At 47.2% G+C, this 22,011-nt stretch overlaps 12 protein-coding genes across 12 annotated transcripts; 6 read left to right on the top strand and 6 right to left on the bottom strand.

The window, feature by feature from the left end:
- Positions 1-165: 165 nt before the first annotated feature.
- On the bottom strand, positions 166-1,771 carry RhiXN_01524 (ubiquitin fusion degradation protein Ufd1; the record flags this gene model as incomplete). The annotated part of the gene is made up of 8 exons (XM_043321343.1): positions 166-324; positions 377-530; positions 584-1,045; positions 1,098-1,228; positions 1,285-1,409; positions 1,463-1,495; positions 1,546-1,714; positions 1,769-1,771. The coding sequence occupies 8 exons, from the start codon at positions 1,769-1,771 to the stop codon at positions 166-168; spliced, it is 1,236 nt and encodes a 411-aa protein (XP_043187166.1).
- A 303-nt stretch (positions 1,772-2,074) lies between these two features.
- Positions 2,075-2,983, top strand: RhiXN_01523 (ADP-ribosylation factor family; the record flags this gene model as incomplete). Its single annotated transcript, XM_043321342.1, has 6 exons — positions 2,075-2,117; positions 2,170-2,228; positions 2,291-2,351; positions 2,410-2,768; positions 2,820-2,921; positions 2,978-2,983. The coding sequence occupies 6 exons, from the start codon at positions 2,075-2,077 to the stop codon at positions 2,981-2,983; spliced, it is 630 nt and encodes a 209-aa protein (XP_043187165.1).
- Positions 2,984-3,195: 212 nt separating this feature from the next.
- Positions 3,196-6,587, bottom strand: RhiXN_01522 (mitochondrial carrier protein; the record flags this gene model as incomplete). Its single annotated transcript, XM_043321341.1, has 15 exons — positions 3,196-3,281; positions 3,339-3,484; positions 3,537-3,726; positions 3,776-3,917; positions 3,970-3,986; positions 4,036-4,182; positions 4,234-4,375; positions 4,455-4,516; positions 4,571-4,633; positions 4,685-4,690; positions 5,058-5,085; positions 5,143-5,524; positions 5,581-5,859; positions 5,916-6,318; positions 6,386-6,587. The coding sequence occupies 15 exons, from the start codon at positions 6,585-6,587 to the stop codon at positions 3,196-3,198; spliced, it is 2,295 nt and encodes a 764-aa protein (XP_043187164.1).
- Positions 6,588-6,936: 349 nt separating this feature from the next.
- On the bottom strand, positions 6,937-7,368 carry RhiXN_01521 (Rhodanese domain-containing protein; the record flags this gene model as incomplete). The annotated part of the gene is made up of 1 exon (XM_043321340.1): positions 6,937-7,368. The coding sequence occupies one exon, from the start codon at positions 7,366-7,368 to the stop codon at positions 6,937-6,939; it is 432 nt and encodes a 143-aa protein (XP_043187163.1).
- A 256-nt stretch (positions 7,369-7,624) lies between these two features.
- Positions 7,625-8,341, top strand: RhiXN_01520 (cofilin/tropomyosin-type actin-binding protein; the record flags this gene model as incomplete). The annotated part of the gene is made up of 6 exons (XM_043321339.1): positions 7,625-7,627; positions 7,689-7,779; positions 7,836-7,913; positions 7,971-8,134; positions 8,199-8,213; positions 8,270-8,341. The coding sequence occupies 6 exons, from the start codon at positions 7,625-7,627 to the stop codon at positions 8,339-8,341; spliced, it is 423 nt and encodes a 140-aa protein (XP_043187162.1).
- Positions 8,342-8,361: 20 nt separating this feature from the next.
- Positions 8,362-9,342, bottom strand: RhiXN_01519 (phosphatidylinositol glycan, class M; the record flags this gene model as incomplete). The annotated part of the gene is made up of 4 exons (XM_043321338.1): positions 8,362-8,514; positions 8,566-8,667; positions 8,719-9,004; positions 9,053-9,342. 4 exons carry the CDS (start codon positions 9,340-9,342, stop codon positions 8,362-8,364), a joined length of 831 nt encoding a protein of 276 aa, XP_043187161.1.
- Positions 9,343-10,114: 772 nt separating this feature from the next.
- RhiXN_01518 (ribosomal protein L3) lies at positions 10,115-11,352 on the top strand (the record flags this gene model as incomplete). The annotated part of the gene is made up of 6 exons (XM_043321337.1): positions 10,115-10,345; positions 10,398-10,599; positions 10,659-10,719; positions 10,768-10,879; positions 10,946-11,106; positions 11,160-11,352. The coding sequence occupies 6 exons, from the start codon at positions 10,115-10,117 to the stop codon at positions 11,350-11,352; spliced, it is 960 nt and encodes a 319-aa protein (XP_043187160.1).
- Positions 11,353-11,710: 358 nt separating this feature from the next.
- On the top strand, positions 11,711-12,409 carry RhiXN_01517 (50S ribosomal protein L3; the record flags this gene model as incomplete). The annotated part of the gene is made up of 1 exon (XM_043321336.1): positions 11,711-12,409. One exon carries the CDS (start codon positions 11,711-11,713, stop codon positions 12,407-12,409), a length of 699 nt encoding a protein of 232 aa, XP_043187159.1.
- Positions 12,410-12,645: 236 nt separating this feature from the next.
- Positions 12,646-15,643, top strand: RhiXN_01516 (telomeric single stranded DNA-binding POT1/CDC13 protein; the record flags this gene model as incomplete). The annotated part of the gene is made up of 10 exons (XM_043321335.1): positions 12,646-13,009; positions 13,066-13,559; positions 13,618-13,726; positions 13,779-13,921; positions 13,975-14,292; positions 14,340-14,671; positions 14,726-14,874; positions 14,936-15,078; positions 15,136-15,318; positions 15,371-15,643. The coding sequence occupies 10 exons, from the start codon at positions 12,646-12,648 to the stop codon at positions 15,641-15,643; spliced, it is 2,508 nt and encodes an 835-aa protein (XP_043187158.1).
- Positions 15,644-15,779: 136 nt separating this feature from the next.
- Positions 15,780-17,817, bottom strand: RhiXN_01515 (glycylpeptide N-tetradecanoyltransferase; the record flags this gene model as incomplete). Its single annotated transcript, XM_043321334.1, has 9 exons — positions 15,780-15,914; positions 15,969-16,034; positions 16,086-16,280; positions 16,334-16,820; positions 16,869-16,985; positions 17,035-17,126; positions 17,177-17,304; positions 17,359-17,389; positions 17,449-17,817. The coding sequence occupies 9 exons, from the start codon at positions 17,815-17,817 to the stop codon at positions 15,780-15,782; spliced, it is 1,620 nt and encodes a 539-aa protein (XP_043187157.1).
- A 383-nt stretch (positions 17,818-18,200) lies between these two features.
- On the top strand, positions 18,201-19,641 carry RhiXN_01514 (uncharacterized protein; the record flags this gene model as incomplete). The annotated part of the gene is made up of 8 exons (XM_043321333.1): positions 18,201-18,582; positions 18,634-18,696; positions 18,749-18,826; positions 18,881-18,952; positions 19,005-19,168; positions 19,229-19,321; positions 19,376-19,392; positions 19,440-19,641. 8 exons carry the CDS (start codon positions 18,201-18,203, stop codon positions 19,639-19,641), a joined length of 1,071 nt encoding a protein of 356 aa, XP_043187156.1.
- Positions 19,642-21,508: 1,867 nt separating this feature from the next.
- Positions 21,509-21,980, bottom strand: RhiXN_01513 (U3 containing 90S pre-ribosomal complex subunit; the record flags this gene model as incomplete). The annotated part of the gene is made up of 2 exons (XM_043321332.1): positions 21,509-21,687; positions 21,851-21,980. The coding sequence occupies 2 exons, from the start codon at positions 21,978-21,980 to the stop codon at positions 21,509-21,511; spliced, it is 309 nt and encodes a 102-aa protein (XP_043187155.1).
- Between the last annotated feature and the right edge of the window lie 31 nt (positions 21,981-22,011).

Below are 22,011 nucleotides of genomic sequence, written 5' to 3'. Positions count from 1 at the left end.
GTTCGTGATTTCGAGAGACGACACTCGGTACCGATTGACAGGGAAATATGCTGTCAAATACAACTCCCGTAAATCTCTACTCAGTACATTCGAATCAACTCGAAAGATTGCAAGTTACTAGTATTATCAAAGTTCATGATACAAAATGATACAAATGTCCAATCCTCAGTCATCGTCAATAACCTCCTTGCCGCTTAGAGTTGTACCTTTCCCCCAATTTGTCTTGGGCTTTGGCGCTGGAGGTTTATTACCAGATGGACGAGATGAAGCGCTTGGTTGGGGGCCTCCCCCAAGAGTCTGCCCCGAACCCGAAAACGCTGTAGACTATGGGCCATACTATAAGACTATATCAGGTAAATGAGCTCAATATGCTTACCTCGGGCTCAGGGGTAGTCTCTTCAGTTGTAACCTCTGGTTCTTTGTATGGTACTACAGCATAACCAAAGAAGAGTTTACCAAACGGCAAACCCAGGGGTGCCGGTGCCCGGGCAGTGTTCTCCAAATCATCAGTAGTCATCGTTCGAAGTTTACTGCCCAAGATATTGGTCAAGAGTCTAAGAAATCAAAGAAATGGTTGGCTTACTCGGTACGAATGATGGTACTGCTCGGATCGACCTCCTCGATCTTCCTTACTGACTTGCCCTTTCCTTTGGTCTTCCGACCCGCCAGCGTCTGACCTGAGCCTTTGAATGGATCAAAGCCGCCTGGGGCATCTGCTGAAGGACCGGCAGAAGGACCGGCTATGCCAAGGCTAGACCCAGGGCGGCTTGAGCCAGGGGTAGAGCCACCGAGGTCAATCTTGAGTTTCTCTGCCATAGTTGGGGGAGGTGCAGCAGGCGTGCGGACCGGCTCGACATATCCCTTTGGAGTAGCAAAATCAACCTCGAGGTCAGTGTCAATGATGTTTATCCCCGCTGGTCCGCCGCCGGTTGGTTGATCGGGTTTGAGCTCCATGACAAGAAAAGAGAAAGTCAACATATTGTACTGGATTTCAAAGATATCGCCTTGGGTCAGTGCCGCAAAGTTACGCAATGAGCTTTCTAGCCTGTTGAAATGTTCGATTAACCAAGTCAAAGCATCTTGTCTGTTGAACGTACACGGCTTTTGGATCAGAGACTTCGATGAATTCCTTCTCTTGGGCTTGAATCTTCACAAACTGGCCCTTGGGCAATGTTGTATTCGTAATACGAATAGGATCTCCTTCGTTCAATCGTAGGGTTTTCATCATCTGTAGCAATGGTCTAAGTGAAGTGTTTCTTGTATGACTTGGGTCGTTATACGTACCCAGTGAGGTAAATGTGCACACCCCTCTTCGGCAATGAACTCGAGCACACCTGCATGTGTGGTTGCCGCTTGGTTGGACGGATTTTTTAACTGAAAAAACCAGGGGCTCTCTAGGTCAAGATCAGCTGTGAGCAACTGAGATCAGACAAAACTATATATCTGTTTCGTTAGTGCTCACATAGGTTGGCGAGTGAAGATGGCGGCAGCATGACTTTAGGGCAGATTAGTCTGGATCCAAAATAAAGTAGGGGATGCACATACTTTTCCCGCCATAGCTCACGTTTGCTCGTTCTCTCCCAGGTAACATAGCCATGCTATAGGCTTTCATGTACTCGTCGTATGTCCGACGGCCTCGGCGTGAGCTTGCACCAAAGCTCGGAGCGAAGAGGCCTCCGTGAGGATTTGGCAGCATTCCATCATCGTCGTGAAACTATAGAGACCTGCTCTCAGATTTCAGGTATTTTATGGGCAAAGATACTCGTACCATAGTGGTGCTGGGGCTCGTTTACAAGAAGGGGTTGTCGAAAATGGATACTGGTTGAAATGTCTTATCCGTGGTCTGTAGTATGAAACCAATGAGTGGGGCAAGAAGCTCGTAGATAAACGTTGTGGACGAGACGCGCGTCGCAGACGGTTAATAATACCGTAACGGGCGATCCAGGCAAGCGCTCCAGACCCTCAAGTCATGTGATTGTCCCTACAATGGCGATGTAACACGTAGTGCGACGTCAGCAGCTATCTACTTTCGCCCAAGACAGCCACCTTGTTGCCTTAATTCTCTTTCTGCATCATGTTTATTATCAATTGGTTCTGGGATGTCCTTGCTCAGCTGGGTCCGTAAATGCTATCGCCCAACGTATCAAATTTCACTAATTTGGTGGACAGGTCTGTTGCACAAGAACGCGAAGATTCTCTTCCTCGGTCTCGACAATGCTGGAAAGACTGTACGTTTTTTCTACATTCGCTTTTTGTTCCTGTTCTAGTGCTAAATGCTAGAATCTGCTAGACACTGCTTCACATGCTGAAAAATGATCGCCTCGCGACGCTTCAGCCCACGCTTCATCCTAGTACGCTATACATCATTCTAAACCTGCCCGGTACCTAACCGCATTCACTACAAAACAGCTTCTGAGGAACTTGCTATTGGAAGCGTCAAGTTCACTACCTATGATCTTGGAGGACATCAGCAAGGCAAGTTGGCTGTTTACACCTTTTTTCGATGCTTATCTGACGCATGTATGCCACTCATAGCTCGTCGCCTCTGGAGAGACTACTTCCCAGAAGTAGACGGAATCGTCTTCTTGGTTGATTCTGCAGATTTTGAACGTTTCCCTGAATCCAAGGCCGAATTGGACGCTCTTCTCTCTATCGAGGAACTGAGCAAGGTGCCGTTCCTGATTTTGGGCAACAAAATCGACGCCCCTGGTGCGGTTAGCGAGGAGGAGCTACGCCACCATCTTGGACTTTTCCAGACTACCGGAAAGGTACGCTTATATACCTGTGTAATCTACGGATTTACTCACGATATCGCGTAGGGTAAAGTCCCCCTGAAGGACATCCGGCCAATTGAGATCTTCATGTGCTCGGTCGTCCAGCGACAGGGCTACGGAGAAGGTTTCCGTTGGGTTTCTCAATATGTACGTGTCAATTACGTATCTTGACCAGGTTCAACTGGGACTAACGCAGTTGATAGATTTAAAATACTAGAGGGATGATTAGTATTGGAGTTTGGCTAATACAATGTATCCTTGGCACCACTGTTATTCATAATCTTTGTTCAATCATTTTTCGATTGCAGTAAGTTCGGGGGATGAGTTTAGAAACATGATACGAATATACAGGGGGGGGCGTGAGAACCCAGCTGTCAGTAAATGCTAATTTGTGTAGTCTAATAAGGATAAAAATTTAGACCTATAGGTCATCGATGAAGTTTCCGACCCAGTCAAAGAACGTCCAGAGCATGCCGTGTGTTAGGATACTTCGAAAGGCACTCACACCTGCATATAAACAACCTATCAATAGATAGGATCGAATTTATCAAATCTGTCACTCACCCAGCCCCTGGTATAGTCGGGTGAGCCCAACCAGTAGAGGTTTCGGTGAATTGGGATCGCTACCACGTAGCATACGCTTAAAAGTCTCAAATACACCCCGCGCAGGTATACCTGCAAGCGCTCGCTGCTGAATCTTGGTTTTCACACTAAATATAATGGTTTAGATTAGAAGCGGAGCTAGAAAAGAAGTAAACATACACATCTAATGGATATATGATCGCCCATGACGTGACTCCAGCAATAGACCCGCAAAAAAAGGGTATCATGGAGTGGTGGAGGGGGAACCATGTTGGAGTCGAACCTTGATGGCCATTGGGAAGACGCCCCAATAAAAGCCTCATGGCATCGTATTCCATAAAGTACAGCGCAGTTCCAGCCGTATCGCGGACTGAAGCACCAAGTTAGTATAGTGCGACCGCAAACACGACTCTACGCACCAAAATGGAGCTTGAATCCTTTGTATAGTCCGAGTGTACCATGTTGACGAAAGATATCTTTGATTGCATCTATATTTCCCGGTGGTTTATCGACAGCAATACCCTTTTCAGCCGCGATGGAGTATTCGAGCTGCCTTCGTATCTACGATGTATAGTCAATGACAGTGACATACTGTAGCCAAACTTATCCTTACTTTGACCAATTCGAACGCTACCGTATATCAGCCTAGCGACAATGCATTGAAATAAGATTTGCTTACGAGCACCGCAAAACGAGATAAGTGACCCAGATACCGCGCCAGCTGTAGCACCTGATAACGCAACGTGCGACCACTTGGATCTCGATAATCCCTGCACGTCATGGAGATAGTTCTTCGAATTTGTATAGATCGTAAAAGACGCCGCGCCTGTATATGATTAAGACACACTCGGCGACAGTTCAACATAGCTAGACTTACGAACAGCTGAAATAGTCATGAGAGGTATCCATATTCCTCGGAAAAATCCTGCAAGCCCTTCCTCACGCCATACTAGCTGCGCAAGTCGGGGAACTGATATCGGGGTGCGGGAGGCTTGGAGACGACTTTTAAGAGAGTCGAGCTAGGAGAGTTGGGTTGTCACAATAGGTCGCAATGGAAAAGTTAAGGGAAGCTTTATTTGAGAACCAAAAAATACTTACGGGATATCCAGCAAGGGTAGACAGAAGACTTGCCGAGGTTGCACAGACGACTGTTTTGTTTCCTACCGAATAGACGTATTGGGAATATCTGGAGAATATAACTAGGAGATGCTCACTCTGAGTAGCCGCTTTTAAGGCCTCATTATTGAAGATAAAATAAGAGCTGCCAGAGCTCGTCCCTCTGGAAAGCATAAGCGGCCTTGGGCCATGTTATGACACGGTAGACTTACACGCTTCTATCCATAGGACAAAAATAGCTCAGAGCAGAAAATACCCAGGCGGGGCAGTGTCCGCTTCACGTCTGGGTCTCGAGGACTGCTTGCTTCACTGTTGACGGTCGTTGGGGACGATCCGTGAGGTTTGACCAATCAACTATAACTCTTATTTGGCCGCGTTCGACAAACGTCGTATGATCTATACTACCTGACGAAACTTGGAGGTGCGAGGGGAAATGAGAAATCCGTCGTGTCAGGTGACCTTGCGCGGCGCGACTGCAATTATCACTAATTTACCAAATAAGATCGGGGTCCCGACGATATGATCATGATGACGTATCCGCTTGCAAAGAGACTTCGATTCGTGATGGTCGTCAAAAATAGTTACTAACACAATCAAGCTTAATATTAGGGGGCTACGGGCAAGGTAACCTAATCATGAGGGATATCTAATTTGTTCCAAACCACCTTACTTTCCACCACGCAGCTGCACCCGCGCCAACAATAAAGTTACCCAATCCGACGCCGGCATGGCCCGCCCCGATGAACCAAAGTGCACACCAAAACCACCCCAAAACCCAGCCCAAAAGCTTCCCGACATATTTCTTGATGAGCGCGGGATAGTAAGCGGGCTGGAACGGAAGGTTTCCATAGTGGTGAAGCATGGGCGTTAGGCTGGACGCTGCTGCTGATGGAACGCGCAAAAGTGCAACCACGGGCTTGTGATCCGATGTTGTATACGAAGGAACCGTAGTATAGAGCATAGGTATGATATAGGAAGCCTCGGGAGTTGCTGGAGAATCAAGATAAGTGGTATATAAAATTCGATCAGTCCACGCAGGAAGACGCTTTTGACTAGAGGGACAGTGTATCAGTGATATAAACCCGCAACAAATGTTCCTCATGCATACCTAAACGTGTTTACCTCCCCAATAGCATATTTGTAAGATGGAGGAAATTCCCAAAACTCTCCTTCCCTTAACCCATGGAACGTATTTCCCAAACTGATCTCTCTTCGTAACTGATCCCAGTTCTTTGCTCGCTCTCGGCCTTCTGGAGTAGAAATTTGGGCCACCACTTCATCGTGTGTGAGCGGACCATTATCCGACATAGGAACATCCAATCGTGAATTTGTGTCACCGAGTACGAACAAATGAGAGGTAGCATAAATACTACTATCTGCTATCGTGCTTAATTCCAAAGAATGTTTAGATAACGCAAAGCTCGAGGCACAATCTTTACGCACCTCTCTCTGCTTGTGTTCGCGAATAGCAGCGTCTTGACCATATGTTCCCAGTCCCTAAGTCGGCTCTTCATATTGTGGGCATGTGCGGTCAAGTGAGCGCAGACAAAGGTCATGATTTCTCCTCCTCCGGCACCGAACTCAGAGGAGATACGGAACCTTATGCCGACGGCCCCTTTATTTCCCACCCATGCAGGCCCAAACCCCGTCCACGCGGTTTGAACATCGCATATGCGCTGACCAACTCCGTGGTCTCGAGCATATATCAACAATGCCACACCAACGTTGACTGCTTTCGCTACCAAAGTATACGCCACATGTTCGCCAGACGAAGAATTATGTTTTTCTATTTGAGAGCGGAGTAGTTCATCACGACTGGCAACAACACCTTTCGAAAGACCGGTGACTGCATTTCCAAAATAAACCGAGTATAAGATAGAAGCGGTAGTGGCCTGGTAATTTTGCAAACTCACGGCCAAGATGCAACGGCAACAACTCTTGAAATCCTACAGCAACAATATCAGGTGGTTCCCGAAAGTGAGATGCAGATAAAGTGGGCGCTAGCCAGTCTACTAAATCTTGCGGAGTCCCCTGAGAACCTTGAAGGTTGGTGTTATAGGTAGCAATTTGAACTATGAGTGAGCGAGAGTGTGAAGCTTCGGAAGTTGATGTCATCGTTAGGATGTAGAAGGCTTGTGGGGTCACTCGCGTTTGAAACGACGATCATTTGCCACATCATGTGCAAACACATGGACTCTGGCCCTTTACACTGATGCAAGTGAACTGTGGCTACCAAAGAAACAATTAAAAAATTGTTAGTATATGCACATGCATATGCATATGCGAATTAAGATATCTTCCAAGCTAGGTAACTCATTTATCTCGTAGTTGATAGGAAGTGAGGTTAAGTTCAAATGGCGTGCGGATAGATTCAAGTTCATGACAACCAGAGCACATGTCAGAATATTGATTTACAATTATTCTTACAACTGGGAGACATTAAGTATTACTGATACTTAAATACTCAGCCTGGCACACTGCCCCCGGTGGTAGGGAGGCCGGCTTCTTTCCAGGCTTTGAATCCTCCATTGAGGTCAGTGGCCTTTGAAAGCCCCAAATCCTTCAGCGACGCCGCAGCGAGGCTGCTAGTGTAGCCTTCTTGGCAGAAGATAATAGGCTCTACTTCGTATGTTCCCACACCAGCCACGTTTCTTAAGTGAGCGTCCGACTGAGGGTCGAGCCTCCATTCAAGGACGTTACGCTCAATTATTAAGGCTCCAGGAATTTCACCAGAGTGCTTCCGCTGGGCTTCGGGCCTGATATCTATTAAAAGAGCGCCCCGAACACGATTTGCCTCTTGTGCAAGCTCTGGAGATACACGGTCAAGGCGTGAGCGCGCATCTGTGAGGATTTGGGCAATCGATTTTGAGCCGGCCGGCTGTGTGGGTGGGGCCATAATAATCGATATGCAGGAGAAATCTACTAGATACGACGCCTCAGAACTCTGTCCTGCGCACAACAAACGAATTAATAGATGCACTGACATGGTTTTAGCCCTGAGAAATGAATGGAAGGGCGAGGCCCGAGTCGCACGTGACTGGGGATCCTGGATATGGATGGTTCTTACCTCATGATATGCCATCTACCCTGATCTCGACCACCATCCAGACCGTGCTTGAGCGTCTAACACGTAGATATAGAGTAATAGGATAATGGTGAGCTGTTTATGTTCGCTGGCACAACGAAGTAGTATTGAGAGCTACGGCCTGTAACCAGTCTCAGATCGTCGAAATTCCACAGGAATTGAAGGATAGCCTGCGAAAGTTTCGGTTCGCAAGGCGAAACGCGGGGAGCGCGGCTCTCGTAGGTGCCTATATAACGCTATTTGTACTTTTCCGTTTTTTTATTTCTTTCGTTTTAAAGTGAAAATCAACAAGCAGACGTTGAAGATGGAAGAGGTTGAGCAGTTTGATAACATTTCTATGGAAGATCTTGCAGAAGGTGATTGTTCGAATTGTTGTGAGATAGCACTAATAATCTGATACGACTCAACATCAGAGCTTCCCGACGCAAGTCCCCGCTATGTGGTCTTGTCCTATGAATTAAAACATGACGATGGGCGTACTTCATTCCCTTTGGTGTTAATCAACTGGACACCCCAGGGGTCTGAAACTGGGCTGATGACTCTACACGCAAGTGCCTTGATCGCATTCCAGAATACGGTGAGTAACCAGATACCAAAGTGGAATAACTTCTCTCATTGACCTTAACCTATAAAATACATAGGTCGAAGTCAGTAAAGTGTGTATATGAATCGTAGTTGCAGGCGTTGTTCTGACTGCGCGCGTACTGAATAGGTTGTGGAAATACGAGATGGCTCCGAGGGCCTTACGAAGGCTGTAATTGATGCAAAGCTACATTCCAGGTAATAAAGATTCGGGCATCAACATTATGTACGTGTAGACTGGTAATCATAGGCAGCGATCAACTCTCCTAGAACAAATGCGTTCGATACAAGGAATACAATACTTGCGGCCCAAACCCAAAGATAAACGCTCTGGCCCAAGAGCTCCAGTCTATAAGCAATGCCCAACCAGATTGCCTTGATAGTGTCATCAGTGACTGAATTCAGCGAGTTGTCGTGCCCGCTCACCTGTGAAATAATCCAAATAAACAGCACAAACCCTCCTCTTTTCGGTGACATTCGGATACTCGGGAGTACCAAGGGCAGGAACCACAGGTACCACATGAAATACTGTAGCAAAATCAGGTGATCGTGCATACATACTCATTTCTTGGTACATACCTGAGATGTACAGACTTTATTAAACGTCACAAATGTCATGGTTTGGATAAACCATGCAAACGATAGATCCCGCCTCCCTAGCAGTAAACCTGACATTGCACAAAGCCCCATCTGCGGTACAAAGCTAAAGAGCGGATTTCGTAGAATTCGGCTTGGCAAAGAGTCTGACGAGTAGCCCAGGTCGTAATTGAGGTAGATAGGGTAGAAATACGGCGAGAAATTGTGACGGTGATCTCGTCGTGTTAGATGATAAAGATAGGTGTGTTCAAGGAACGGGCGACCCCATCTACCAGTGCTGTGAGTACGTCTCGAGAACAAGCGTCGAGATACATACATTGCGAACATCAAACCTCCCAAACCCAAAAATGATAGGGCCGAAATAAAGGTAAATCTGAGTCTTTTCCGAGTTAATGATTTCCAAGAAAACTGAAGCGGCTCCTGCTTGTCTAGCCATGCTAGAACACTAGCACCGTAGATTATGGGGTATATTTTGAAGTGAACGGATAATCCAAACATCAAGGCAGCCAAATCAAGGCGGTCGGAAAGTATGAGAGAATGGGTGATTATAACCATGGCGCCCAACACGGACTCGGCACTTCCACGAGTAGATATGTTGGCGACCATGGGGTTCAGTAGCCATAAGGCTCCAATTAACACTATAGCCGATCTTCGTACTTTATGGGATTGTTGGGCTGAAACAGACTTTTTGGTCTCTGGATTTGTACTCTTGGGTTGAAAAGTGGCCCCGGTGCGAGTGGATATGCGGTATAGAATAAGTCCAACAAGAAGATCACAGAGAGCAAATACTGCTTTGCCAAAAGCTGGATGCCAAAATCCATTTGGGACCATCAAAAGGGCCAACAGTGGTGTATACCGATACGTGGCCCTAGTGTAGGGGCTGACAATGAACGTAAGTGGGTGACATGACTACCAATAATAAGGACGTACTCTCCCAAATTCCATGGTAGGACACCTGCCAAGATCCCTTGAGCTGAGTTGTTGGAGGAAGGATGAGCAATGAAGTATGACGCGTCGGAGAAAACCCTATAGTCTACATCGGTATATTTCAGTAAAGAGTGTCGATCGTGATAATCCCCGTAGACAAGAAGGCCTATCCGCAGAACAGTAGCCAGAAATATAACGTTTTGAAGACTGGCATGTCGGTTCACAAATATAAGAAGTGACATATCACGAGTCTCTTCCAACGCCCGTTAATATAGGTCTTGGAGTACTTCAATTTATATCGTGGATTATTCACTTCAGCGTTGAGTTTGGTAAAGTAGAATAGTCTCCAGTAGCATGGACGGGTCCGAGTGCAACCTTCGTTACATGACCATGTGGGAAGCCTTTAGCCACCAGTTGTTCACGTGATTACCGAAACTTCACCTTGGACAAGATGTCGCTGCTTTGGGCTCGCCGGCAGCATGTTTGTCGATTATCATTACAAAATCTCAGTCGCGGTATCCATATATCCGCTATATGTCGTGAAAAGCTACAGGAAGTAGTAGCGACTTCTACAAAACAATGGACGCCACTATCCCAACGAACTGGACTGATCGCTCGCAAACGGGGAATGACTGCAGTTTGGGACCAAAACGGGGCTAGAGTTCCAATCACCGTCCTCCAGGTATATAGCCCGTAGCTCTGTATTCAATTGATGTGTATTGACGATTGGCCAGATTGAAAACTGCCAAGTGACTGGGAACGTTTCGACCCCTCGCAAATTTAAACCAACTTATCATGCAGTACAGATAGCTGCATCAGATAGGTCGGAGAAATCGACCACTCGCGCCATGTTGGGGCATTTCTCCAAGGCTGGAGTTTCTCCAAAGCGTATCGTCAAGGAGTTCGAAGTTACACAGGACGCTTTGTTACCAGTTGGTAGGCCGTCTGATTTCCCAAAAAGTGATATAATAATGTCTCCTACTTAAATGCAATAGGCACCACTCTATCTGCTTGCCACTTTGTGCCTGGACAATCTGTTGATGTGATTGGAACATCGTACGTTAATTTATCCTTCAACAAACCGAAATCTAATGGCTATTTCAGCATGGGAAAGGGATATGCTGGAACCATGAAACGATGGAACTTTCGGGGCTTGGCTGCAAGCCATGGTGTCTCCATCTCCCACCGTGCTGCTGGCTCTACTGGACAACACCAGGTGCATATATTATCAAAAGGGTAAACATGCGCGCCCGTATACTAATCTTGATTAAATTATCCATAGGATCCTGGACGCGTCTTTCCAGGGAAGAAGATGGCTGGCCGACTGGGCGGCGAGCGGACTACAGTTCAAAACCTCTTTGTTCAGCGCATTGATACATCGTTGAACCTGGTTTTCGTCAAGGGAGCAGTGCCAGGCCCGGATGATGGGTTTGTATTCATACGGTGGGTGCGAAATTTACTTTAGGAGATAGTGTAAACTGATTTAAACCTCTTAGGGATTCAAAGAAGAAACTCGTCTCGTTGGCGAGTGCCAGATTTAGGAAGGGATTAGAAATGAGCAAAATACTTCCCACCGGCATTGAGTCCCTTCCATTCCCCGCGGGAGACAAAGCTTTGGAGGCTCAGCTCCCACCTGTAGTTATCGCCGATAGTCGCGGGCGTAGCCCATTTGTTCCGCCAGAGAACTAATGTATGCCTTACTAAATGTTATTCGCCTTCGAAACCACCTCACGTGATTTCATTTGGGCTACTGGGGTAAGCCAAGTTTGAATAGCAGTGAGGTTCCTTTGTTCCGGAGCCGTTTTACAATTTCATGGTATCAGGTTATCTCCAACCCGCCCAAACGACCCTGTTTATTCAAGCATCCGTTATACACGCATATCAATCCTTAGTGCTTGTCAAACATCACCCATCATCCGGCAATAAAATCGAAGAGCGCCTATTCCTGACTGGCAAATATAGGTCACACGTAGGTCGCAACGTTCGCCATCTCTTACAGGTCAATAATACGTCTCATTATGTGAAGATACAGTGAATAGCATACACGATGTCTCCGAACTCCAAAGACGTGTCTGCCATGAAAGACCGTATCATTCAGCATATGAATAAGGACCACCAAGACTCTTTGGTGGATTATCTTCGATTCTACGCCAATATTCCTGCGCAGGAAGCCTCTACGGCCAAACTCGTTGATATCAACAACGATGGCATGACATTCACAGTCACCAATGTTGCTAAAAACGGTAGTCCTTCTCGATCGGTAGTCGTGCATATCAACCCTCCTATAGATTCGCTCATGCAAGCCCGAGAACGTCTTGTGGCCATGGCATCTGAAGCTATGGAGGGACTCGGACGATCCAGGTGGAGGGTTGAGTCGTACCCAAGGCCATCGCTAGCCGGAATCCTGTATGGGGCAACCACTGGGATTGTCCTTGGGTTGACCCTGTTCCCAAACGAAACGTTGCGTCCCGGAGCCAAGGCACGCCAGATTGTGCTATTTGATTCTGAAAACATCGCACGCTGGATTTATACCTATCACAGAGAGATTCGTTCGGTTATAACGGGTGTCGCCTTCTATACCGCAATCATGCCAATGCGCCGAAGATTACAGCGACACTCCTACAAGTCGGGATGGGGCCATTGGTTCGCATGGTTCACAGCGGCATTGCTCGGAGGGCCAGTTGCATGCACCTCGTTTGATAGCGAGGTCAAAGCTGTCGAGACTCAGTCTGCGAAGAAACACTGACTTACGAAGGTAAATTTACGGTAGTGCGGCATACACGAGAATACCAAGTTCATCGTTCTCATAGATTGCCAACAAATACAAGCACGCCACGGTCACCTGACTTTCGATCACTGCTATACCGATCCAATATACAACGACCACAGGTTCTGCTGTCCGGTGATACTTTGAATGTAGACCGTCTCCTGGCGGATATTATCTTCTACTACACGTGCTAGTTGCAACTTTGATACAAACTTATGCCCACAAATGAGGTGCCACTTTTTGATCCAACCCTCAAGATTGCGGTGGATCATATAGAAGCGTTGTCTATTGATACTCTATCTCGGAGACATATATCTGGAATGCCCGTTATGTACTGGGAGCCAACCGCTACCAATACGCTACATAGATACGCGTTTGTCTCCGATGATCAACTCCAGCTTGAGCTCCATTTCAGCAATCCACCTCATTTGGTACACAGAAAACCTGTGTTGATCTGCCTTAAAGGTGCCAGCATAGAACTCCGACCGACATTAAAACACCCTAAAGTACCCTTCAAGCTTATATTTTCCGAAGGTGTTATATTGCAATTTAATGGGCAGATTAGAGACACTTTTCCAGGTCAGCTCCTCTAGGCGGTGTGTTATATGGGGGATAACTAATCGACCTTCGTTCAGCGGAACCGCCTCTTTTGCCACCTCTTCCTTCGTGGTTTGGGAGTCAAGCATCACCAGCCAGTTCGCCTCCCCCTACTTCTCCAACACATGCCTCCTCATCACCCCATAAACCCAGTTCGCCAACCGCCCCTTCCAAGCCCAACCCCTCTTCTAAACGGGGAGCCAGCCGTACGCCTTCAGATACCTTGCCACAGAAACAACCACGAGCACCTGCTCCACCAAGGCATTCTTACGCGCCCCCGCGACCAGAGAGTAGCCCAGTGGTTACGAGAGAAAGAAATATACAAGGCACTCAGGACATATCGACGTCGGATATCCGACAACAACCTGCTACTCAAACTAGCAGCATTGGACAAGGAGATAACGAATCAGAAGCTCCTTCAGCAAGCAATTCGATGCATAAGTCAAAAAAGAAGAGACGCAGAGGGAAAAGGAGCCTTGCCCCAGAAAAAAACCCGGCCCTTGACATGACTGCGGGCTGTTATTCTCCTCTGGTAAGTGATCGCTCTATGATTCTTGAATTATTTGGCTAGATCTAACCACCTATTCAAGGGGGGAAATTATCTGCCATTGGCTGACCTCCAGAACAATGTGGGTGCAAAAGTTTCAGTCATGGGTGTGGTTCGAGGAATTTCATTACCTCGACTTGCGAGGACTGGAGGTGAGAGGAACAAAGCTCGGCTACGATACTTTTCGTGAACCTGCCCCCACAGATTGGTTCGTCTCAACTGAGTTGCTGGACCCAACCACAACCGAACAAACGGCATTCAAAACAAATATGTTCTTGCCCGAATCGATGAAAGATTGTATTCCAAGCGTAAAGGCGGGGGATATATTCATGATCCGGAAACTTACGGTTGTTCTTAATTTCATACGCACTCTGATTATACCTAACACCATGTCGCACAGATTTGTCGATACAACAACGTGGTAGTTGGCACTGGATATTCGGACTCGTTCCAGTGGGCTGGCTACTCTCCGTCAGAAAAAGTCCATTTTCACAGCACGCGCCGAACATTTTCAGATGAAGAGCATTGTCCCTTTTTTACTCCAGGCGATGAGGAGCTTCAGTACGCTGCTCGCCTGGCAGATTGGTGGTCAGCACTTCAAGAACTAGCCAAGTCCAAGCCGGACGGAGTCCCAACCTTGATGTCGCAACCAAAGGGCAGGAGTTTGATAACTTTATCCGAGGCAAAGGCCGACGTGTTCTTTAACTGTGTTGTCGAGGTCAGTCATTCAAGATGTTTTTGCTCAGGTTAATGACCTTCTCCCAGATTCTCTACACGCTCCCACCAGGAGATCAATGCGCCGAGATCTTCATAACAGATTATACTATTAACAATCAGTTTTTCACTCGACGGCCGCCACAAACAGACGGTGCCCATGACAAGACTAAAGTATACGGCAAACGCGTCCTAAAAGTAGTTCTCTGGGGAGACACCCAAATAACGCATGCACGAGAATTGGAAACCCCTGGATATTATTTTATCGATAATCTTCGCGTTAGATTTGACTCTAAAGGATTTCTGGAGGGCACGCTCCAAGACAATAGGCGGAAAATAGACAAGCTACGAAGCGACGATCCCCTACTGCCGGCCTTGCTTCAGTAAGTTTATTTTTTACGACCGATGCGTAACTACTGTAACAACCAATCTTCTAGGCGTAGACAGGAATATATTGATAAGCCTCCATCTCAAGAGGGAGAGACATCCCGGAGGGGTGCTGATGGAAGAGACGCAAACCTTTATTGTGCGGGAGATCTACTCCCTCCTCCTCTACCGATAAAGCGGACTGAACCGAAGCAACAAGGTAAGTGCTATCCCCTAAAGCTAAAGCTGGTTAGTATTTCATAGATGGACCCCTCCTATAGGACCAGAAGTCACTCGCTTGAGGTTTTACAACATCGTCCGAACTCCGATTCAAAAAATACTGGGGCACCCCATATGTCCCGACGTATTTCGTATCAAGGGACGAATCGTTGCATTTGAGCCATATAAGTTAGAGAACTTCTCCGTACGATATTGCAAGAAATGCAGAAACGAGTGGGTGTGTTTGTTTTGAATTGCATAGATCCAACCTAACCCAGTCAACCAAAGTGTGCCTTCACAATACAATGGTTGCTTTGAATGCACCGATTTCGACCTGGAATATGTAGTGTATGAATACCGGTTCCAAATGGTTGTAGAAGAGGAGAGCTCGGAAGCGACAGGATACCGTGGCACATTGATAGTTGACGTATCCGGAGAGGAGGCGGTGTGTTAGAAGCTTTTTCTGTTGGCCATCCAGCTCACACATTTACCCACAGGAACATTTTCTTTCTGGCTTGCCTCCAGCCGATTTCCAGGATCGTAAGAACGTCACAAAGCTACGCCAGAGGATGGCTCCCATATTGGGCAATTTGGAAGTGTATCAGCAAGATTTGATGACGGGCAATAGTCTCAAAGCCATCACCCGCGGTCGATATTTTGACATGCTCATCCATAGCCATCTCTCGGAGCACAAAAATGAGGGCGCCCTTGATAACAAACGCTACAGGTTATGGGGAACGGAACTCACTCCAACCAGCGTTGTTCATTAATCTCAATTTACTTTATGACCCACGTTTCCTAACTCTGGCTTCTTCAGCAGCCTATCATGTTATAGTTATAGTTAACGTAGTTGTATAAATTCAAACTAATTTACTTTCTGTTACTAGACCGTGGCATGAAAGTAATTTAGAGCATCACTACTCCAATACCCCTACCAATTCCCTTGCCACCTTCGCCGACGGGTTGTGCCACGAACCCTTCTAATGGAGCGGTTCGCCAGTTGTAAAGATAGTAGTTTAAGTAACCATCGCCTTGGCCAAACTGGATATGCTCTATTAGAACTAGTTAACAGCGAAGACCAAGGTGCATGCGTACGTTAAGTTCCTTGAGGAAGGGGTAGTTGTCCATGAGGGTGAGAGCATTGAAAACGTCAAACCTAGCCTAAAAATAGCATATAAGTGAACCATGGTATGTCACAGAAGTCTAACCCACTTTATTTGCCAAGACGAGCGCATCAGTGATCAGGGCCTGGACTCGCGCCTTGACGGCTGGTTCGCCTCCCGATTCGGCGGTAGCATAATAGAATAAATAAGCTGCATCGACGACCTCTCCGGTCGTGCTCTTGGTGATGGTTGAAGGTAGTGAATAGAACGAGAAGAAATCGGTAATGGCTTTGGTTTCGGGATCCTATAAAAATATTACCAACGAGGCATATAGTGATAGCGGAACGATGCACTCACCTCTACTACATAAGCCCATACTACTTGTCCTTCCCTCCTTCCATCCTTACGCTCGCCAGTCCCACGGCCACTCAACATGTGGTGCCTCATTTCTGCTTCGTCCATTACAGGAGTCAACTGGAACCTCTGCATATACTTCTCATACAATTCCAACACATCCTTGATATCCTTCTCTTCCATCTCACGAAGTCCAGCAAGAGTAAAGCTATCGGGAACAGCGTTTTGTCGAATCATGCGTGCCATCGTGGACCCACGGGGTACATGCGTGAACCCAGCATCAACCAGCTTTTGCACTTGGATAATTCGGTGAAAGTACCTAGCCGTACTCACGGGTGTTGGTAATAGGACACCCGCAGTATAAATAGCCTGGAAAATACCGCGCAGATTGCAACGCCGAGTAACTTCCTTTATAAGTACAGGAGCGAGTCGCTTAGAACGCAGTTTCTTGTGTACACAGAGGAAGTTAATTTCCGAGGTATCGACGATGCTATTGAAAAATGAGTTCATGCGGGTCACAGTAATCTGTCATACGAACTTTTGGCGGACACGCAATTTGAGTGGGACCCCAGCAATAAACGCGATCAACTTTTGGTTCGAAGAGACACGGACACCAATGAGCCAATCTTTGTGATACCCAGGGGGTTGTAGCGCCCTACGAAACATTAATAAACCCCATCATGAGTCTGGTTGTGTAACTCTACCATGCAAAGAACTCTGCAGAATACCGAAATCGGAAGGCGGCGTCATGATCTTCCACATAATTAGCCGTGAGGAGCTCATAAACCTCTTTGGCCTGTTTAGGGGAATCAGTGCATATCAAGTGAGCTTTCAAGTGTGGTTGACCTGTGCAGGGTCCTCGATATCGACAGTTGACCACTCATAGCCAGATGGTAGTGGGTATGGGTCTTGTCTGACCTCTTCACGAGGTTTACTAGGCTCGATTGGACCATCTTCGGTGGGCGGGGCATCACCTTTAACGTAGATTTATCAGGATTTATCATAATTGGATGGTAATAGGCTCGAACCTAGTTGAGGCACAGGTTGTGTACGCCAAAACTTGAACCCCAGACCCACATCAATATACCGGCAGACTTGAACGCATGCCAATCACGTACTTTGTGTTCCCCAAGGTCTTTGGCATTTTTCCCTCCTATGCCTGTCTTTCCTTGTAGCATTTCCATTACCTTCATCGCGTTGAGCGCCTTTCTAACCTCTTCCTCATTGATATCAGCATTGTCTTTTTCCTGGGCCTTGACCTGCGTAGTTACTTGAGCAACAACTTCGTCAGGTATTTCTCCTTTAGCCGCAGCAAGTAATTTTGCAGCCTTAGACTTCTTCTTTTTCTTCTTCTTTTTGGATTTACCGGCGGCCTTTCCAGTCTCCTCCACAGGAGCAGCGTCGGATTCGGAGCCGGACTCGTTATCCGAAAGAACTTCTTCTACCGTCGGTTGATTAGACCCAGGCGGGCCAAATTCTGAAGACATAGTTGATGTAGGTATAAGGAGAAGACTTAGTGCCGGGCAAATACGTGTCTCATATATAGAAGAGCCAGGTTGCGGTTCCCGAACTCGGGTTAGCGCGAGTGCAGTGATCGCCTGATTATGTCATCAGCCAGGACACTCCGTATGTTGCTGATTGCCTAGGCCATATTCCTCAACCATCGATAATTGGAACTACAAATCTTATTCCTTGCTCTGAATACCTGATTGTTTTTCCAATCAGCTCTTGTTCTCCCTACACAGCTGTCCTTATCCTGCTTTGAGCTCTTTCCAGTGGCGTAACTGACAGCCAATATTAAACCACACTCGTTTCTGCTCGAGGCCACGACAAGAATCTTGTGTTTAGCATCTGCCTACATAACCCTTCTATGGCTCCTAGACCACGCCGCTATTTGCCTCATGGATTTCAAGAAAAAGCCACCCCCGATGGCCGTACATATTGGATTGACTTCCGACCACTCCCTCCATCTTGGCTGGCACCCGCCGATGTTCGCGCCAACAACCCAGACCTATTCTCAGAGGACGATTGTAAAAGCGTGTCAGATATTAAAACTCCGCTTGCTCTCGAGAACGTTCGTTTACCCAAAGGAGTTGAGAGACACTATACGCCTTCGGGTTCAGTTTACTATGTTGACTCGCGACCAAGAGCTTCTTGGGTGGACCCTAGAACTGTTGATTTCAATATTGATACAGAAAGAGAAGAATATGCTCAGAACAGTACTGTGCTTTTCACTGGGGGAGAATACCTTGGTGCGTTCTAAGTTAATGTTTTTGACTATTTTATTATGAACACCGAATTAGAGCCCCCGCCAGATGCTCACATCGAATTCAGGCTCTTGATGGATCTCACCAAGTGGCGACTCGGTCAGTGGTTGACACAATTCTGATATGTTGATCTGAATTCGACTTGATTCAGCTCAATCTTTGAGCGGATACCCTGATTGTCGTATTGATGAGGTTGATACTTTGATCGAAATGTTGAATGCTAGAATCAGTAAGTTGCTACGTTTGCGAGGCCGCATCATTTTGATAGACGGTGTCATTTCAGGCGGATGTCCAGATTTGAACAAGCTCAAACCTATGGACGGAGCGTTTATCAGAGCGTGCTACAGACATATTTGTAGGTATATTTGGCTTATATGCGCACAACTTGGACTGATATTTCCATTCAGCATCAGAGGCTGATATGGCCGCTTATGGTCCTTCGAACAAGGCGAATCTCACCCCCGAAACGCCTACCTACGCGTGGCTGGCATTCAAGTTCATCATGTACGCTATTTTGCTTGGGGCTCCTCTTAATTATGCACATCGTCTAAAAAAGGCCGACTGGGTTCAGGTATGAAGATCAAAGTACTTACTTTATGGTCATGTTTTAATGTTCGATGGGAGACTGTAGTGGTCAAGCAGGCATCGATGGACTGATCAACAACGTGCGCTGGATGGGTTCCTCAAGAGCCTGACAAACGAATGGAATCTGATCAACCTGACGGTGGGTGTACGGCATATACTCAAGGCGAGCTGAATACTGACGTTGCGGCTATAGGCAGCTTTACTACTTTCGTAAGGTGTCTTACCAAAAATCGATTGTATGCTAACTCGGTACTCAGCGCCGCCGTTGGGCTCCTCACCGTTGAAGGCTTGTCAACCATATCTCAAACTGCGATCCTAATCGCCCTGATTATGGCACTGCGTCCCTTGTCATGTCCGTCACATTCGTATGGAGATACCAGCGACAGCTCACCAACATCCATGACCTCCGGAAAATCATGGCAAGCACCGTCGCTCCACTTTTACCTCACATTTCGTTAACCTTGTGACGATAGGACGAGTTCATCTACGAATCCGATTCAGACATCATGCCGATATTTCTCAGTCTTCCTGTGTCGTTTTTGCTCTGGAGCGCGATAGCGTTTGGTACCGCCATCCTTTCGCACGCTTGGCATACTTTTTCGGATGCCGGACCGGTAATAGCGGTTGGAACGACTACTGCGTTGGGCTTGAGCATATTAGTTGGCACCATTGTGTGGATATCGCATAGGCGGATCGGATCATTCAAGGAATGGTGGCAGTTTGGTCTCATGGGCTGGATACTAAAAGGTAACGTTTCAAATCGCGACGTAGGACTCGTACATGTGTGACTTGGTCTCTTTCGGCTCGATTGGAGAAATGGAGATGTATTTCACTACGGGGCGTCAAACGCACGCGTGATGACGAGAATAACCAACACGGGCTGTGGTCGAGGTCTCGCACAGATCGACCACGAGGCCGAATCAATCAAACGAAAATAAATGGGTAATTTACAGATCCATGAACACCAGTTGGTTCAACCTCATAGTAAATACACGATCCACAGCCACCCAGCCGTGCCAAGTTACATTCACGTATAAGATCTTCCCAGCCCTGGTGATTCCGTCCTCCCGGTCCCTGATTCTCGTGCCTAGTTGACTGGACCCAACGGTCCCGCTAAGCACGATCACACGACCTTGGGCCCCCTTCTTACTCAGGGCCAACTAGACAAGGAAGAAACATAATCCACGGACAAGAGGAGATAACCAAGCTGGTGCAAAAGAAGGATCATCACTACTTTGAAGAGGTCTGGGCAGCGCCCGTGCCTTGAGGACCTTGCGGCGATACATCAGAACTTCGAATTCTTGAGAGCGATTAACTGGGCCAATCTCGCGGATCGAGAGTCCCAGAGGGACCGTGTACTCACCATCGGGCCTGCGTGTACATGTACATGTATCTATCTGTGTATGCACGTCGTCCCGAGATCACTCTCGGATCGAATAGGGGTTAATTCCCCCCTATTTCTGTATTGTGCATAAACGTAGAGTTCGGATCGCTCCGGCGGTTCCGACACGTTGAACCGAAGACCGACACGACTCTCGAGTCGTCGTTCTGTTTATCAGCTGCATGGCGCCCCAGTCCATATGCATAGTATGCACGCCATTTTGATCGGGCTATGAGAACACAAGACCTCAAGGCAGGGCAAGGCTGCGATTCGAGTTGCCCTAAGAGGGATGACGATATGTTACTCCCGAACCACATTGGCTTGTTATCCGATGTCGTCGAAAAGAACAACTCGGCAAGGTGCGAGGGTCTTCTCAATACGAACATAATTGTAATATAGGCTCACATGTTCTTACGGCCTAGCTCGTACGGTAGGCTCATTACGCTGATAACGCACTAGAACTATAGAACGCAGACATGGATGTGCGCCCCTATCTCAAACAAAGTGCTCATCTGACCAACAAAGTACGCCATCCAAGTCATGTGAGCGTATCGGGCTTCTCTGGGATACGAAGGGGGTGGCTGCTATCGGGGCGGGCCAATTCGATAGTGCACTGACCTAATCGAGTAGTGCAACTAGAGATAAAGGTTAATCCATACAGACTAGGCCGTTGTTGTATGCACTCGATGAATTGCTGGTCAGCCGACTCGGCTTGGTTCTGGGCAGCCTGGGGGTGGCAGGGGAACCTATAGACGCTCAAGATCAAAGTCAAGATTGCATTCGTCATGTATTAGTTTTCAATCAAAGCGAGAATGTACATAGTCTAATAAGAACACTTGTGCGGGTTCTAAAGCCAACCCGACTCTTTTGTTGTTATGGCGTGGCTCTTCTAGAGCCTCCTTCCCCAGCGACGCCAACTCTTTTTATAATCCAGCCTAATTGAAACTAGAATATCACGATCTTAGTTTTGCCATTCAGCAGCCTCTCCCTAATCCTCGAATGACCCAAAACGCCTCGGAGAGTATCCACCCTGGTTTCGGGAATATCAAGTAGCGACCGTTGCTTGGTGTCGATAAACGTTAAATCGAGGACGATATGCGAGAGCGCTTTGACCGAGAGTGCATCTGAAAATGGCAAGTTAGTACATGAAGCGAACGGATTTAATCCGCAGGTGATATGAGAATACGCGAGAAGCAATTCGGATGGAAACTGATTAGTTTGGTCGACAAGAACAAAACACAGGCTAGCCAAGGATGAAATGGCAATTAATAAAAATTTACAACCCACCGGGTTCGGCGAGGAGCTGACTTATCCGGGCAGGGGTGCCTACTGCGACTCCTACCCGGGTCTTGGCCAAATGGGCTACGTGGTCTTTAAGCTTGAAATGCTTCGCAAAGAGCTGCAAGGAGATCACCATGTGTCAGTTTGACCGAAAATGGAGATGGATC

This window comes from Rhizoctonia solani, chromosome 16 (genome assembly GCF_016906535.1).
Source record: "Rhizoctonia solani chromosome 16, complete sequence".
Classification (NCBI taxonomy): Eukaryota; Fungi; Basidiomycota; class Agaricomycetes; order Cantharellales; family Ceratobasidiaceae; genus Rhizoctonia; species Rhizoctonia solani.
Note: the sequence above shows the minus strand (reverse complement) of the source record. Positions and strands in the feature narration are given on the sequence as shown.